Below are 15,976 nucleotides of genomic sequence, written 5' to 3' on the forward strand. Positions count from 1 at the left end.
TCTTTTACTTCCTAATACTTGAGGATGGGGCAGTCAGGGTGGGGGGAGGGCAATATCAATAGTATCACATTGGCATTTGGCACAAACTAGCTTCCCTATGTTGAATATTGCCTGTCATTTATGAGTGAAAGAATTAAAAAAAATATAAACTGATATCTTTATATTACGCCTTAAAATCTATCTCTTTTAGTCTGTCTGGCACAAGGCAGAACCAAGAGATTTCGACGTCGGATCTACCTTGTGGTCAGGAGTAAAAAAGAGACTGATTCTAATTTTGTCAATTGTTTTTCTCCGTGTGTGTGTGTGGTGATTGCAATCATTTAACCTTTAAACCTGTTTTGCTCGTATATCCTGTGACTTCATGTTCGCATCCTGTTCATTAAAGTTCAAATACATATGTTTATTTTTCATTTTGCTTTTATGCTGGTCGGGCACAAGTTCTGAATGTGTATTTACATAAGACGATTTTAGCAGTGAAAAAGTATATCAATATTGAAATTTTCTATTGCATTCTCAGGCAAATGCAATCATTATTGACTGCATGCGTGTACCAGTTTATTATAACAACTATTGAATTGTGCACAGAGTCAAATAAATATCAGTTCAGCACGATCAAGATGTGGAATGATCCTCCATGTTTTGTTTTTCAGGAACTTTACGGTTGGACAATGGATGCCATCGTGAAAGAAGTTGGAAGAAAAAACAATTGTAAGAAAAATGAATTATTTATATTTATGTAACAATGTTAAAAATCCAGGCAATCCTAATTTTTTTTCATTTTCTGCTTTATTTATTTGATTATTTTAAAGGTAAATTTTCTCCAATTTTTAGACTATTTGTGTGTGTGTGTACGTGTGCATAAATGATAAATGCAAAAGATTTTTTTCCGTTTATCTATATTAACTATATTAACATCAAAATAGGTTGTGCTTATCTAATTTTATGATACAGCACGGAAGTTTGTTATGTTGTATATATAGTAAACTGCAACCTTTAGGTCTTCTTAATTTGCATATTTTAGAAACAGCTTTTAATAATATATATATATATATATATATATATATATATATATAAATATGTTTTTCTTATTATATATCAATCCTTAAATAAGAAGCTCAATGTGAATACACAGCAATATATCCAAGATGGCGTAATGTAAAAATATAACGGTAACTGCATCTTCTCTTCCAAATTTTCGGATTCTCACCATGTTGAATCCCATTTTAATTCCTTTTGGTGGATTGATTGTTGCTATTTCTTCTGATGAGTTAAGGGCATAATAGATTCACTAATTGATATAATTATTAAGTGATTGATTTTGCACTACGAAACAGACACTGTCAAGAACTGTAAGGATCAATTGATGTAAAGGAATTAAATATAAAAATTGTCAACATCATGGATTTTGGAATATAAAGTTCTTGTCATTTATTCTATATATATATATATATATATATATATATATATATGCAATATTTTTATTGATAGTAATACATCTGAAATCACTGGGAAATAAGGGAACTTTGAATTATTTATTTTTAGAAAATATTCAAAAAAATTACATTTAAAATGAATTAGGTACAATGCCATCAAAATTGTGGGGCAAAATGGCTGTTGCTTGTCATCTTTAATCTAAAGTGATAAAAATACTTACCCTACTCTTAGCTAGAATCATAAGTCACTTAAAGCTTACTCAAAAACTTAAGCTTACTCAAGATAACCCGAAATTTGTTGTAAATTTAAATTTTTTCATGAATACATTTGAATACAAACATTTCATTAACATAAAACAGGAAGTGGTGAGGGGAGCAGAACAAAAAAATACGAAATATTTGGGGAGTGAGCATCTTCGAGAATTGTTATTACCCACTTACTTGACTAGATAAAGAACTAAACTTAGTATCAACAAGTTATATCTTTTTTATTTTGAGGTCAATTTTTAAAGGAATTACATTGATGGAAAGAGAATAGAATAAGTATTCCAATGATGTTAATTTATTTTGTTTTTATGCTTTAAGTTAAAAATGAAAAAACAGTAAAAAATGATGACAGCAAAAAGGGAAACTGTTTTTTCAATGTTTACATTTGGATACAAATGTGTGGGGTCAAATTTGATTGGATATGACTGAAATTTTACAGGCTATATAAGCATAGAAGTTCATCTCTACGGGTGTTTGATTTTTTTTTTTACAACCACAGGAAGCAAAGTTACGACTGAGCAAAGTTGACAAAAAATATATCCAAATTGATAAGATAAATTGATACATACCGACCATTTTCATATATATATAAGTTTCAGAATTATTTTCATGTATAATATGTAAATATTTGATAATTATTAATTGTGCAGAAATTTCTTTAAAATGTCATCTTTTATAGACATTACAGAATATAGAATTTAATGGAAAACGACTTGCTATGCGCTAATGCATTGACTACATGAATTTCGTTTTGTATTCGCTTAAAAATAGAAAACTGTTTTTTCTGCTTTCAAAACGAAAGCAGAAAAAAAGTTTCATTTTTTATTCCAAGTTTGTCAATTTAAAAAAGTAATCAAGTTTTTAAAATTTTATTTCTAAACAATACTATTTTGTTGTTTTTAACGCTTTTAGTACACATGTACTAAAAGCGTTAAAAAACAACAAAATGTACTGAGTGCATGCGTTTCTGTCATCATTGTATTTACTTATTTGTACTTACGATAGAATTGTGTTTTTTAGTGGTAAAAAAAAAATAAATAAAAAGTACTTGTGCACTTATGCTACCATACTGAAATAATGTTATTATTAAGAAACCCATTCTTAACATGGGGAGGAAGGGTGTTTTGTTAACTATTCTGTACTTTCACCTAACAATTAAATTAAAAAAAAGAAGATATTGTGAAACTTGAATTTAACTGGAAAATACTATTTGAAAAATTAGCACAGTAACATAAGTGCATAAGTGTTGCATAGGAGACCATATTAGAGAGAGTCAGATGGGGACGTTCATATTTACTAGAGACGGCGGACATGTATATTGATGAGGGGGAGAAGACATGTATATTGATGAGAGGGAGAAGAGAGAGGAGTGAGAGAGACATACATTTTACAGTCTGTGGTTCTTATAACATATATTTTAGTGATGAAAAAGGTGGTGATCAGTTCTTTAACACATGGAAAAGGACAGTCATTACTTTGATGGAGAGGGGGACACATTTCTTGGATGGGTTATACACAAAGTTCATTAAACTATATTGAGAATTCATTTTCTGCTATGACATCATGTATGGCTTCAAACACGTGCCACACACACGTGGGAAACTCGCGTGGCTTAAACATACATTTCCAAAACACACTTCTGCCAATAAAGAATTCTCCTAACCTATTTTTCGACCTAACTTATTTTTCAATATGTTTTTAATTTTCTATTGTTCGTTCTTCTAACTGACCTTATTTTAATTCAGTTTTCATAAAAAAGAATTGAACAGAATTCCTTTTACTCGAACATATCTACTATTTTATATTAAATTGAACAATGCAAAATTCTACATTCCATTTCTGGACCTATTTCCGAACCTTTACAATCTCGGTCTATCTAACCTCATTTTTACTTATTTAATGTTTTTCTTACTTCTAGAAAAGGGGACCTTTCCTGTAACATAAGCACCCAAATAAATATTATCAAAGGCAAGATAAGTTACTCTTCTACCTAGTTGGATAAGTTTTTAGTGTATTTATTTGATGTAAAATGTTTGTTTATTTTGATAGTGTCAAGCGTTACACAAGCACAAGAAAAATAGCCACATTGTATTTCATGTCTTTGAAATCTCAACAATGACTTAAAAATATACAAAATACTGTTAGAAACTCAACTAATAAATGTCCTCGTGACATTTATTGGGTGCGTTTCTAATAGTATTTTGTATAATTCTTTTTATTTTTAACGCCTTGTCAAGACCATTTTTTCGAATCTGTAAAACGAAACCGTTTTTTTTTTTTTTGTTTCTTTTTGTAACAGGATATCTAAATAATAACAATAATAATAATAATTAGGCGGTTCGATAAAGAATTTCATTGTGATACATTTTGTAAATTTTTACCTTGTTTTCACCTTAACATTTTTCTTTAAAATGATTACCTCTTAAGGTTTTCGGGTATGCTGAAAACGAATATCGCATTTAAATTTTCTGCAAATGAGTTGCTTTCCGGATATTAAGCATTATCATTTCTTATATTATTGCTGGTGGCCATCTTGGTACGCATGTTTGCGCATAGTTTCTCATAGTTGCACACTCCAAGATGGCCACCAGCGATAAGATAAGAAATGACATTGCTTAATATCCGGAAAACTACTAATTTTCAGTAAAACAACAGAGTAGAAATGACGATTAAATTACCATCAACTGGTGAATATATAGTTGTTGCTTATCAGGATTCCTGATATTGTGGAAGCTACATTCAAGGATTCATGTAGAGTACGGTTTATGGTTGCATCTCAAAAATAAAGGTATATTTTGGGCCAGATAGAGAGGATTTAGAAAATTGAAAATTGGACTGGTTCCAAAATGCATAAGTTCTGGTCGACTATAGAAATCCAAAAAACTCTATGAAAAATTTTCTTCGATTTATTTCCGAACTTAATTCATATCTACTCAATTTTTTCTTTGAAGGGAGTAGTAAATACCAGCCATGAATGCTCTTAAGGCATTCAATGGCTACACCCCAGATTAAGCTCTCCTTTGGTGGGGAGGCAGGTAAATACCTACTCTCAATAAAGCTAGATTTAAATACCAGTATAATACTTAGTTTTGTTCATGAAGAGACACCCACTGTATGATACCATGCGCCAGTTTAAAAAAAATTGCAATTTGTACATCTGAATTTATAATTAACTAGCGGGGGGTACCCGGCGTTGCCCGGGTGTTTGGAGGTGTAAAAGAAAAAAAAGTTTCAGTAGGAAGGTAGGATTGAACCCGGAAGCCTTGACGCGAAGGTGGAAACGAAAGGGAAAAAAGTCAGACACCTAGCCGTCTCAGCCACGAGGGAAAGGAACTGATAAGGGCGTTAAGTGAATGTTTATAAAGTGAAATAAACAGATGCGAGGAAGTGGCGTGGTGTCTGACCTAGTTTTGCGCTGCAAACCAGATCATTCACTTTTCGAAGCGGCGAGCTGGTAAAAGTCGGGCAAATTAAATACACACGTGACCCCTATTCGTAACTCTTAGATATTATCATTTAGACGTGATATGCAGAAGGAGTGAGCCGACTGATCGCTTCTCGGAAAAAAGCCTTTCGCAGACATACACAAAAAGCGAACATACATACATATACACACACACATTTTCGCTTTTATATATATAGACTAGCGGGGGTACCTGGTGTTGCCCGGGTGTTTAGAGGTGTGTGTGCTCGAGGGGGGTAAATCAAAACAAAAGAATAAGTGAAGTAATCACCCTGTTTAAATATTATCAAAAAATGTTAAAACTTAAAAAAATCGAAAAAAAAAAAAACTAATGTAATGCAAACAAACGATGTTAAAATTTCTTAAAATCGGAAAAACAAAAAAAGAAAACGCGAATGTGATGGAAAAAAACAACAACAGAAAAATGAACATTAAAACTTCTTTAAAAAATCTGAAAAATAAAAACAAAACAGCGAACGTGAAAAATGGCTTAAATAACCCTGTTTCAATATTAAAACTTTAAAAATCGAAAAAAAAAGACATCTCACACCACGATTCGAACTCACAACCTTTAGATAATGACACCGACCTCTAATCAAGTGAGCTAAGAGGACGTTGATGAAATTGGGTTGTTTTTTTTTAATATTTAAACTAAATCATGTTCCGACGTTATTTGGGCATGCATAGAAGCCATCTTGTCATGAGAGGACGGTTTTTGCTGCCCCCCTCCCTGTTCAAAAATGGCTAGTTTAGAATGAAGGAATTAATGTTTTGGGCCAATTTTTCAATATTTGTCGGGCGAAGGTTCGCGCTTGAAAATGATATCTATTTGGCGAAAATCTGTCACCTGTGTCGAAAGTTTTTTGTGAAACATACAATCACACATATATACTTGCACACATTTTCGCTTTTATATATATATAGATATAGCTTATGGTAAAGAGATGCATCAGATTTGATTTGCATAATCAGAAAGAGCACACAATTTTACATAAGAGTACGAAGTTTCATGAGAATAGCTTGAAAAATAAATGGTGGTAAAATTACTGAATTCCTTTAAACGTTGAGGTTTGTAATTTAGCCTACTTTTTCTAAAGAAAAATGTCCACGGAAAAACCTAAATTTTGGTACTTAAAATTCTCATAACTTTTGAACTACTGATGGTATTTGCATAATTCAAACGGTTTTAAGCATCTTTTCATGCAAGTCGATAAAATAACAATTATCTAAACAGAAAAAATCAATTTGTAATGCTACTAAACTTACTCAGAGGGCTGGAATCCAACAATACCAGGGACCATGTGTGTCACGCTCAAGCTGGGAACATATTTGACTCCTTTTAGTACACATGAGATTGCTATTTGTATCCACCTTTTTTTTTAAAAACCAAGCAATGTAATCTTTTTTTCTATCACATCTATTTGGAAATAGCATTTGTCTCTCTCTATTCCATGCCAACCTGACATCGATTATATATGATACATTTAGTAGCAAAAGATGCTCTGGATCAATATGAGCCATCACCTCATTGATATACCTCCAGTACTGCCAAAGTTATTGGCAACCAAAGAAAGGATGCTTAGGCATTTCTTCTTTGAGTGTGTCACAGTGAAAACACTCATTCTGGAACTATGTTGTATGGCAGTGAGGGGTAATGCATTCAAGCTCAATTGCTAGGTTAGAGAAAAGTTAGAGTTGTTGAGATGACTTGTACTGTGTGCCTAACGCCGTTCGAAGTGGATCCTCTCCCTTCACAAACTCAACTGAATGGATCATTAACAACACCTTTGATAATCTCCTGTGGAATTACTTTCTAGAAAATTGAGAAAGATCACTGGATTGAGGAAGCTTCATGGTGACTCAACACTCTCAGAAGAACTGTGATTCACCGTTAGCAAAAAAGAAAAACCCAGATAAGGCTGTGTGAAGATATCAACTTCCCGTAGCAATATCACACCATTTTTTTTCTTTACATCGAATAAACTCAAATCAAGCATTATTGAAAAGAGCATAAAAACAAAGAAATATTACCTTTAGTTTTTTAAAAATTGATCCATTAGAACTAATGACCATTCAAAGTATCAAAAAATGTGTGCTTCACTAGATATTTTGTCTTAAGTCAGTTCTATTCAAATGCATATAAGCCTGTGACTGAAAATGGTAGGAAATTTACACAATTTACAGACTAACCCATCTTTAAAAAAACAACTGTATTTTCAGATTTTTGTTAAAAATATTATGATGAAATTTTGAACATCTCATAAAACCATGAAGATTCAGATGGCTCTATTTACGACCTTGTTACTTGGTAACTTACGAACTAATTAACATACTAATTAGCATATTTCAGTTTCATTTTAACGGATTTAAGTTGAAACATCATAAAAACAGCTAAGAAAAATGGTAAGTAAGGCTCTATCATCATATGAAGTATTATTCTGATGACATTATCATTTGTTATTATCACATCATGAAAAATCCAAGATGGCGACCATGAAATCCAAAATGGCCACCACACTTCAAAGAAATTATCAACAAAATATGACTTGCAACATATCAAATGAAAGGAAATTTTGTACAGATTACAATTATGTTTTCAAGTACATTAAATTAATTAGCATAATTAAGTTTCATTTTAAAGGCTTTAAGTGGAAACATAAAAATAGCTAAAAAAAAAATGAGAATGAAATATTCTGATGGACATTATCATTCGTCATCATTACACTACGAAAAATCCAAGATGGCGACCAGAAAATCCAAGATGGCCACCACGGCACGATTCAAAGAAATTAGTAACAAAATCTGGCTTGTAGCATATCAAATGAAAGAAAATTTTGTACAGATTACAATCATAATGTTTTCAAGTACATTAAACTAATAAGCATAATTAAATTTCATTTTAACGGCTTTAAGTTGCCGTGACAATTATCAGGTGGGTTTCTATCACTATTTTGTATAAGTTTTTATTTTTAAAACTTCAAAGATTTCAAGAGATGTCGCTGCCATTTTTACTTGTTCTCATGTAATGCTCCACACTGAACACCAAAAATTTATCGAGGTAGGTAGAAGAGTAACTTATTTTGCCTTTGGTAACATTTATTTATTATATATTTGTTTGTTGACCACTTTTTCATACCTCTGTGGATTGTAAAACAAACCCAATGAAACTTAAGAGATATAAGAAATAGTAATTCTCTAAGTGCATTTTTCTCTCATTCATTGCAGCATAATCATACCTTTGACTTCAAACAAGCAAAAATAGTTACATTTATTTCAAATAAACTGTGCCGGAGACATTTTGAATCAGAGCTTATCATAAATTCAACCACAATTAAACAACATAGAGGTTTCTATAATGTAGCGCCATTAATAAGTAAACTTTTATTAAAAGAACATAATTTAACTATAGACACAGATTAACCCTCTTAAACCATAGAAACACCTCTAATAATTAATGCATATAATCTCATTCAATAAATTACATAACAAAAACACACTCATATCACACTGTATTTGGATTTCAACAGACATTTTTTTTTTTTCCAGAAAGAATATTAACGACGTTATATTTTTTTTTAACACATTAACGGCTATATGACATTATTAAAAATCTCCCCTTCTTTAACAACGCAATCCCCCCCCTCCCCTTTTGAATTTCCAATATCTTTTTCCGTTGCTGAAATGGAACAGCGTCACACTTTTCACAAGAAAATGTAAAAATATTTTTACTTGTGTTTTTGTTTTCTTAATTTCATTCATCCAGAGGAAGTCTCAAAATAAAGACGAAATGTTGAAGACATAACTTTGTTCCTTTTCATCTCCCTATTTCGTTGGAATACTATTTCCATTATTCTCATATATATATATATATAGTATGTTTTTTTTTTTTTTTTTTTTTTTTTTTTTTTACATAGGCATCACCACATTATCAAGGCCCAGAGGCCACTCAAGGATAAGGGTTAAAGAGTGTACAGTAGAAATTGGTCAATATAGTAATCATTAGTAATGAAAATTTGGTAAATTTAATAACTTATATGGAACGGCTCATCAAGAACTTATTTACTTTAGACTTGAACACAACCATATTGTAGTCAGCCGGAAAGCAGGAAAACGGAAGACAATTCCACAGGCGTGCAGTTCTAAGAAAGAAGCTTTGTTCATGGAATCTACGTTTAGGTTTAGGCACAGATAAAGAGTGGGGGAAATTATTGATAGTGTTTACAGCTAGACGAGTGTTTCTTGTGAAAGTTTGGCGAGGGGGGACCATAGATTGAAGCTCAGTTGAACACTTACCATGAAAATAACGATACATCAGAGACAAACTCGCAACATCTCTTCTGTGAGATAGAGGTTGCAAGGAGGAGAAAAGGACATCTCCTACGAGGCTACGAAGTCTATTTTGAACTCTATCAAGGCAGGACAAGTCCTTTCTAGCAGCTCCTGCCCAGATGTGGCAACAGTATTCCATCCTTGGACGTACCTGGCTCTTATATAGGTAGAGAATAGCATCAGCAGTGAGATATCTACTGGATCGATAGAAAGATCCCACCATTTTTCCAGCGGCCTTGGCAACAGATTTGATATACGTGTTCCATTTAAGATCAGGAGTAATGGTCAAGCCCAGAAGCTTGTCAAAACTTGAGGCCTCCTGAAGACGAGAGCCATTCATTTCAATTGATGACAAATGTGGATTAGAATGTTGATGATGTAAAGAGAGAAGCTTGGTTTTAGATGCATTAAAAGTAACCAGCCACTTCTTTCCCCATTGTACCACGTGCTCAAGATCAGAGGAGAGAGAATTGGAGAGAACTTGGTCGTTTACTGTCTTAGATGTGGTACCATAAATGGTAGTGTCGTCAGCATAAATGTCTACAAATGATGTAAGGATATGATTTGGAAGATCATTAATGTAGATCAGGAAAAGAGTTGGGCCCAGGATGGATCCCTGAGGTACACCGGCATTAATACTGTGAGCTTCTGATTTTTGCCCCTCAACTACTACTCTTATGAACCTATCAGAAAGAAATGATTTAATAATTGAGAAGACTTTACCAGCTATACCATAGCTAGCGATCTTATGAAGTAAACCTTTATGCCATACCCTATCAAAGGCTTTAGATATGTCAAGAGCAATTGCTCTAGAAAGATTGCCACCGTCGAGAGATTTGCTAATCCTATGCGATATAACTGTAAGGACATCTGCTGTAGATCTAGTAGAACGGAAACCATATTGAGTGTCACTAAGAAGGTTATTTTTGTTGAGATGTTTGATTACTTCTGTATTTAACACAGATTCTAGCAACTTACTCATGACGCACAGGAGACTTATTGGCCTGTACTGAGATTATTATATTATTATTATTATTATACAAACATTATTAGTTACACATGTGCATACATGTTTCAGTTGAATCTACATTTAAAGAGACCCATCTCATCATATCAAAAATATATATATATATAAATTAATTAAAAGATAAGGAATAAAAGTTACATAGAACTTTATTAAATCATTAGGTCAACAGTGAATTTTAAGCCGTGGGCGTTCAGAGGAAAAGTTTTAATACTTATCTAAAAAAAAAATTGGAGGAGGGAGTTGCTTTTATGGTTTTCTTTCGCTCAATCAGGAGTTTACATCACAATACCCAGTTAGGTGTTATATGGAAGTAGGACAAATAAGCTTAATAGGAAGTAAAATTTGAGTTACTGTTCATCAAGGTGGAAGTGGACGTTAAAAGGTGTTTGTGAGAAGCTAGCAAGGTTGAAATAGGTTATAACTAAAAGGCATCTTAACCGTAGTCCATGGGTGTAGCATTTTCCATCTTACTGCATTTGATGAAAGTGAATTAAATTTGAAAGAAACCAGGTCGTTGTTAGATGTTATTGTTTGAGTGTGCAATCAAAACCACTTCCTCACGTATCATTAGGGCAGGTCGATTTGCAACTTTTTTCAGAAAATCAATATGGCACTGGTGATGATAGTTGGGATTTGATGTGATAAGAACATATACCAAAAATTAGATTCCTATCTTGAACAGAAAATTGAGCATTTAATTTTAAAAATAGTGTAGAAAAATGCTGAAAAATCCTCCATTTTCATAGCATTTTTCACAACACTGACTTTGAAATTTCACTATTTTTATAAAATATTCAATTAAAATTGATATATTTGTATGAAATACATTGAAAGAAACATAAATACATAAATTATAATTTTAATTATGAATCACAACTAGCAAAATAACTCAACTTTTACTGCATTGATTAAACAAAACTTGTAAAAAAAAGCTAATTAGCAACTAAGTCTTTTAAATTTCACAATTCAAAAAGATATGTGGAGATGTATTACACAATATAACAACTTGATACAGGTTACAGAACCATGTATTTTAATTTTTTATTAAATGCAATAATATAAAATGTTACAATAGAACTAAATTGTTCTGTATACTTTCCTTTCGAGGAAAATGAAGGTCTAATTTGCTGGCACGGTGACTTTGTAATAATGTGTCTGTCTTGCTTCCTGCCCATATACAACTTTTTGAGAAAAATCAATCAAATTTGACCAGTGTGTGGCTGCAAAATTGATAGCAGTAATCTTTTCATTTTTTTTGAGTTGTTCACTATTTCTGGAAAAAAACAACACACAGAAAGAATTATTTGAAAACACTTATTTTTTTTATATTTTGCAATGTAATATGAATAAAACTAACTATTGTTTGGGTAAATTAAGAAAACTAATAAAATTTAATGGATAATATTTATTTACCTAATGGACAAAATCGTTTGAATGCCCTCTTCTCTCATATCGAATTCATCTGAGTTTATCATCGATATTATATTTTCTGGAAGTAGTGCAAAAGCACTATATTTTGTTTAAAACAGTAATTTGGATTTCAGTTAACTGTTTTGTTCTCTGAATCATATTAAAATATACTGTTGTTGATTAAAAAAAATATTGTCGGTTTTGATCTCAAACCAACTAACTGCATACACTTGGATGATAAATTTGACCAAAATGTTTAATTTACCATAGTGTTTGAGGATAGACAACTCTAGTCCATAAACACATTAATCTTGTGGCTTATGTTAGCCATCTTCTTTGATTCAAGGGCCCAATTTTCTAAGTTAACTTCTCAACAAGAAATGCCAATAGCATACTCAAAAAGTAACCTCTGGTCTTCACACTTAAATTATTTGTTTCTTCTGCTGTCAGATAATAATGATCGGGAGGGACACTAATATTTTAGAATTCTACTTGAGGCAAATCTTGACATTTTTAGCAGATTTTAGCTCCGCCTTCGATAACATGAACTTATCCATAAAGAGATTCATTCTTGCTGTAGCTGTGCCATTTTTAACGAGTGTTTAGAGTTTGAAAAACCAGTGCTCATGCATCTATGTTACTATGCTATTTTTAATAGTATTTTCAAGTTAAATTTGATTTTTATAAAATTTTTGTTTATTAAATTTTTAGGTGAAAGTACAGAATAGTTACAATACAACCTCCTTCCCATATTAAGAATGGCTTTCTAAATAAAGTTATTTTAGTACAATAACATAGATGCACACACAACGAAAAACCTTTAAAGGAGTTTCCTTATTTACTTGTATTAATCTTTGTGGGTTATCTGATTTTAAAATTATAATTTTAGAAGAAAAATACTGCTTAAAAACAATTACTCCTTAAAAATAAAAGAAATTAAAATTTGACACTAATTTTCTGCAAAGTATTTTTTATTAAGTAGAAAAACTTGAAAATTCACGTGGTTATGTTTCGTAAAGAATGTGTAGAATAAAATTGTATGGACTATATTTTTGTTGTTGTTTTAATATAAAACAGGAGTATTACCATATTTTAATAAAAATTTCAAATAGAATTTGATGTGAAATATTAGGTTGGTGCAAAAATAATGCTTTTGACGTTCGTTTGAACGTCAAAAAATGACATTGTTTTTGTGTCAACCTAATAGAAAAACAAATTAAAAAAGATAAAACAAACATGTTTAAATTCACTGCAGACACTTGAAATATAATAATATATATTTTAAATAAGTCTTTTTCGTTTTTCCTTTCGAAATAATTAAGCCTAAATCGTAATGTTTTCAAATTAAATAATAAACAAACGTTAATTTTCAATATCAATAACGAGCGTGTTTTGCGACGGTGAAATCTAAAATGTTTCCACCAAAAAAAGTTCCTGAAATGAAAAAGCAAAATTTGGTCATTATTTAAAAAACATAATTTTGCCTTTACACTTAATATTTATTTTATTAATTCATTATCCTCACTCATTTTATTTAAAAATGTAGTTTAAAACATATTCTAAATAATGATTCCATTTTTTTAACAGTACGGATTGTTTTGATGACGGGACGTTCTTGACAATTCACCGAAAAACTTTTAATTGCTTTGATTTTTCAACTTTTAAAGTCATTTCCTCAATCAAAGATAACGATTTTGAGAAAAATATTTTGTGTAGGTCTTTTCTATGTCAAACTCCAACTATCATCACCATTGCCTCACCAGGGTTCCAAAATCGACCTGCCCTAACGTATCATGTGTTTGATTAACATGGTGTTAGTAAAGTTAAATCTATGATTGAATTTGAACATATGCTAAATAAGGATGTTTTTGACATCGCCTAGATTAATTACTCTATTATGTTTGTAAATCCCTTTTTCACCAGACATTGAATTTTAACTGATGGATTAGGCATTTCATTTGCTACATGGTATGATATAGATGCCGCTGGTCCGTATTTGATAATTGTCGAATAGTTATAAGCCTAAGGTTCATTCTGATCCAGAGTGGGAGAATTTGTTAAGTATTGTTTACTCAGTTTTTATAAAATATGTGTTTTCTAAACAAATGAATTTACATATCTTTCATACACAAAACAGATGTTGTTTTAACATTATATAACATAATACGTGTCGATATGCTGTAAAAACGCAACAATCGATCAATCACATCTGATTTGAAATTTAAACCCGTAAGAAATATTTTCATTTTGATATTTATTCACTGCTTGTTTTGTTATTTGAAACCTTAATGTCATCACCATTTTTTTTATTTATAGTTGCTATTCAGAATACCGTAGAACCCTGGGATGTTTTTATTTTAGTGCATTTCTACAAACTGTCATTTTATGTTGAATATTTCATATAAATAACTTTATCTTCAGTGATATGGGTGCAGAGTGTGTTCAATATTTTGATAAGGGTTCATATCTTGGAGTTGTGTAAGATGTACGAGAATGATTCTACTGTATAATTGGTCATGAAACTGCAACCTTTTTTTAAATTTTATTTATTTATTTTTATTTTTATCTTTTTGCAAACTGAGAAAAAACTTTTTTTTCACGTTTATCCCTAGGTACATTCTGTGGTGTCTTTCGGCGCCAGGCTTTAGACCGCGGGGCAGATATGTTAAAAGTTGACAAAATTGTGACAGGTAATTACTTTTTTTTTGTCTTAACTTTCTAAATATTTTAATTCTTTGTGAGAATCGCACCTTTTTAGCTATGGAGGGTCCTCATCTGTCATAATTGTGTATCTTTCTCCATCTCTCACAAAAACTAATCCTGTTTAATAATAACCAACAGTGACAATGGCATATCTGTATATGATGCCATAGTCTTTTTTCACTTGTTCCTTTTTTTTTTTATTTGAATTGTTTTTCTTTTAATTCTTCTGGATTGTTTTTGAAACTTTTCTTTATTTATCGCATTTATGGATGCCTATCTTAATAAAAAGAATGGATTGATCATAGTCAACAGCACCCCAAAAGTTTCCTTTCCATTGGCTATCACATCAAAATGTAGGAGCAGAGCACCACTCCTTTCACTGGATTGCTCCACTTACCCTTGATCTTAACCTCATAATGCTTGTTTTTAGTAAGGATGCAAGTAGTATTATTTTTTAGCCTTTTGCATGACTCTATTGACAACTGACTTGTAGGTATCAGCAAATACTTTATAATTATAAAGCTGAATGGGCAAATACTTTATAATTATAAAGCAAATACTTTATAATTATAAAGCTGAATGGGCAAATACTTTATAATTATAAAGCAAATACTTTATAATTATAAAGCAAATACTTTATAATTATAAAGGCAAATACTTTATAATTATAAAGGCAAATACTTTATAATTACAAAGCAAATACTTTATAATTATAAAGCAAATACTTTATAATTATAAAGCAAATACTTTATAATTATAAAGCAAATACTTTATAATTATAAAGGCAACTACTTTATAATTATAAAGCAAATACTTTATAATTACAAAGCAAATACTTTATAATTATAAACGCAAATACTTTATAATTATAAAGCTGAATGGGCAAATACTTTATAATTATAAAGGCAAATACTTTATAATTATAAAGGCAAATACTTTATAATTATAAAGGCAAATACTTTATAATTATAAAGACAAATTCTTTATAATTATAAAGCAAATACTTTATAATTATAAAGCAAATACTTTATAATTATAAAGCAAATACTTTATAATTATAAAGGCAAATACTTTATAATTATAAAGCAAATACTTTATAATTATAAAGCAAATACTTTATAATTACAAAGCAAATACTTTATAATTATAAACGCAAATACTTTATAATTATAAAGCTGAATGGGCAAATACTTTATAATTATAAAGACAAATTCTTTATAATTATAAAGCAAATACTTTATAATTATAAAGCAAATACTTTATAATTATAAAGCAAATACTTTATAATTATAAAGCAAATACTTTATAATTATAAACGCAAATACTTTATAATTATAAAGCAAA

The 15,976-nt window shown here is 30.7% G+C and overlaps 1 protein-coding gene across 1 annotated transcript in view; it reads left to right on the forward strand.

Annotated features, from left to right (window-relative positions):
• The window catches only part of LOC145239886 (cytoplasmic tRNA 2-thiolation protein 1-like), an 87,158-nt gene that overhangs the window by 45,769 nt on the left and 25,413 nt on the right, over window positions 1–15,976 (forward strand). Inside the window, exons 5-6 of the mRNA XM_080103503.1 lie at window positions 651–708; window positions 14,542–14,619. Coding sequence (XP_079959629.1) covers window positions 651–708; window positions 14,542–14,619 — 136 coding nt within the window. The remainder of the gene's footprint in view (window positions 1–650; window positions 709–14,541; window positions 14,620–15,976) is intronic.

The sequence above is a fragment of the Euprymna scolopes genome, chromosome 19 (genome assembly GCF_053919585.1).
Source record: "Euprymna scolopes isolate OS-2025 chromosome 19, ASM5391958v1, whole genome shotgun sequence".
NCBI lineage: Eukaryota > Metazoa > Mollusca > Cephalopoda > Sepiida > Sepiolidae > Euprymna > Euprymna scolopes.